Source organism: Austrofundulus limnaeus, unplaced genomic scaffold (genome assembly GCF_001266775.1).
Source record: "Austrofundulus limnaeus strain Quisiro unplaced genomic scaffold, Austrofundulus_limnaeus-1.0 Scaffold1135, whole genome shotgun sequence".
Lineage (NCBI taxonomy): Eukaryota > Metazoa > Chordata > Actinopteri > Cyprinodontiformes > Rivulidae > Austrofundulus > Austrofundulus limnaeus.
The window spans coordinates 29,847-32,732 of NW_013953537.1; the positions used below are offsets into that span (position 1 = coordinate 29,847).

The following is a 2,886-nucleotide window of genomic DNA, read 5'->3' on the forward strand; positions in this document are numbered from 1 at the left end:
CACCTGAGCAATGCATGTCACTAGTTTCACCATACAGGAGGCGTCTTGAAGCTGTCATTGACAACAAAGGCTTTTGTACAAAGTATGTATTACTTTAAACAATACCTTTTCCCCGTGCCATTCCACATTATTACAAATAACTTCATTTCTGGACATTTATGGTTTGATTTCTTTGTATGTATGGATCACTTGGATTGTTACCAACATCTGGTGAAAATTTCATGTCATTATCTCCTCTAGTAATATATTTACTGAGAAAAATGTTGACGTGTTCATACTTATTCTACCCGCTTTATGTGGTCACAAAGAGACTAGATTTTCAATTCAATTTATATGTCACAAAATTTCCTTCAATATCATGATCTTTTCATTCTTTGCACTGATTATATTAATCATGAACTGATCTCACTGTGTCAGTTTAACTTGAGTACCATTGATTAAGACTGAGAAGAAATGACTGGAATCTGTTTATCAGCAGTCTATCCCACTTGATGGGTGGGAGAATTTCCAGGATTAAAACTGTGCAAAGACGTTGAGACAGAGGTCACAAGCATGACTGATGCTGTGCAATCTGCTGATAAGTCTGTTTGTCCAGAGAAAGTCTGGAGGCCGTCAAAGCAGCCTGGTGGACTCCAGAGTTGTCTGGCCTCCGTAAGGTAGTAATGGTGAAGATACAGATCCCAACCAAGCAAAACCAGGTGGGAACAGTTCATACAGTCCCGCAGTCTCTATAAAAGTGCTCTATGGGAGTGTAACAGATTGTCTTAGACAAAGTTTTGTGAAATTGTTAAAGGGCCTAGTGCCTCTTCTAAACTTTACAAACTTCTTGCAAACTTATAAGTACAGCTGATATTTCGTGTCTAATTCACCAAATTTCAAACAAATTTGGTGACTTTGACATTCTTACACTTGAGTAACCGGTGATGTTTTTACAGACTAAATTAACTATACTCTGATTAAAAGTTATTAAATATTTTTTTCATCCCCCCATGTTAAAAGTAATAACTGTACAAATACCCCTAAAACTGTAAACAGAAAATGGTGTCGATGAATAAGAAACTTTGCCAATTTAATTCCAAGTTATGTTTGTTCTTACCTTACATTAAATTAGAAGCACAAGTGAAAACTACCTATCTGTCTAAAAATCAATGAAAAGATGGTTAACAATCGCTCTTTTCTTATGTGAGGGTCTCTCAGGGCTCAGTTGTAGGTACCCTCCTCTCTTGTTTTTATTTGGTCCTGCTTGAAAACATTTTTAGAAAGCGTTTATTTTTATTGCTACAAAGACAACTGATCGGTTTAAATCCCCCTGAAGAAGTAAAATAACTAATTTTTTAAGCCACTGCATGGAAACTTTTTAAAACTGTATGTCTAGAAACTTGAAGTTGTTGTTTTTCATCTCCATAGATCTAATTTTTTAGTTCATTTTATTGAAGTGTTTTTTATCTATTTTTATGAAATACCTGTTTTTACTTTGGTTTTTTTTTTGTTTGTTTTTTAGATCTTGTGTTTTTTATTGTACTGCAGAGTATTTTGGTATTGTGGTTGTTTAAAGTGTTTTATAAATACAGCTGGTATGGTATGAATATTCTTTCAATGTTAAATGTTCACAAATGTTCTGTGAATCTTCAGAAAATATTGATGTTTAAAACAAGTTTCCAAGATCGTAAACTCTTACAATGTGTGTGTGTGTGCATGTGTTTGCTACCTGATGGGGATGAATTTTGACCATTTTCCTGGTACACACTGGCTGTTGAGGATCCACTGTTCCATATGGGGACAAAAGCCCAGTCCCCATTGGGGAACGCACTGTTGTGGGTCAGGGGTTCGATTTAAGACTAAGGTGTGAATTGAGTTTAGGTTAGGTTTAAGGTAATGGTTAGGGTTAGTGTTAGGCAATATCAATGACCAGTATGTGTGTGTGTGTGTGTGTGTGGACATGTTTTTTCCTAACCATTTTCCTGAAAAATCAGCCTCGTGGGGACTGAACAGCCATTGTAGGGACCAATGCCCAGTCTCCACAGGTATGAATGCAAATTACGGGTGGGGGGTTGGGTTTAGGACCATGGTGTGAATTGAGTTTAGGTTAGTTTTAGGGTCTGGTAGGTACCTGTGAGGTTAATTTTAGGGTAAATGGTCAGGGTTAGGATATAAAATTTCCAAAAAATGAATGRAAGTCAATCCACGGTCCCCACAGGGGTATAAAAACCATATATATGTGTGTAGGGGGGGGGGAGAAGAAATGAAAGTGGAATGCAGTACTACAGTATATGTGTAAGACGTAAGAATTAGATGACTTAAAGATGATATGAACTGAATTCTGCTACATTTGCKCTTGTCTCTCCTCAGACACCCATTGTTCCCGCTGCTGGCACTGCTGTTTGAGAAGTGTGAACAGGCCACGCAGGGATCCGAATGCATCACATCAGCCAGCTTTGATGTAGATATTGAAAACTTTGTCCACCAGCAGGAGCAAGAACATAAGCCCTTCTTTAGTGAAGATCCAGAGCTGGACAACCTGGTAAGTAAAGGGTTGGGACAACATAAGGTAACACTTTATTATAAGGCACACAAAAAACGTTTGACTACTGAGGAACAATGCAATTACACAATAGAACAGGGKTCTGCAACCTTTATGATCAAATGAGCCATTTGTGTTTTGACTCACTAACAAAATGTGTTCGGAGCCACAAAACAAGCTACATCTGTGATTATCAACTGGTGGTCCATGGGCCTTTTTGAGGCCTTTTCGGGAACCTTTACGGTCAGTGGAGGTGACGTTATAAAACTAAGATAAATTTTGTTATTATTATTATATTGCTTATTATTATAAACATCAGGACAAATGAAAAGACCATACTCATGTAGACAAGAAAAATGCTGTAT

At 37.3% G+C, this 2,886-nt stretch overlaps 1 protein-coding gene across 1 annotated transcript in view; it reads left to right on the forward strand.

Moving 5' to 3' along the window:
* Positions 1 to 2,886, forward strand: part of pknox2 (pbx/knotted 1 homeobox 2) — a gene marked incomplete in the record, with an annotated part of 47,126 nt that overhangs the window by 17,010 nt on the left and 27,230 nt on the right. The window contains 1 exon segment of the mRNA XM_014030885.1: positions 2,350 to 2,521. Within this exon segment, the coding sequence (XP_013886339.1) occupies positions 2,350 to 2,521 (172 nt within the window).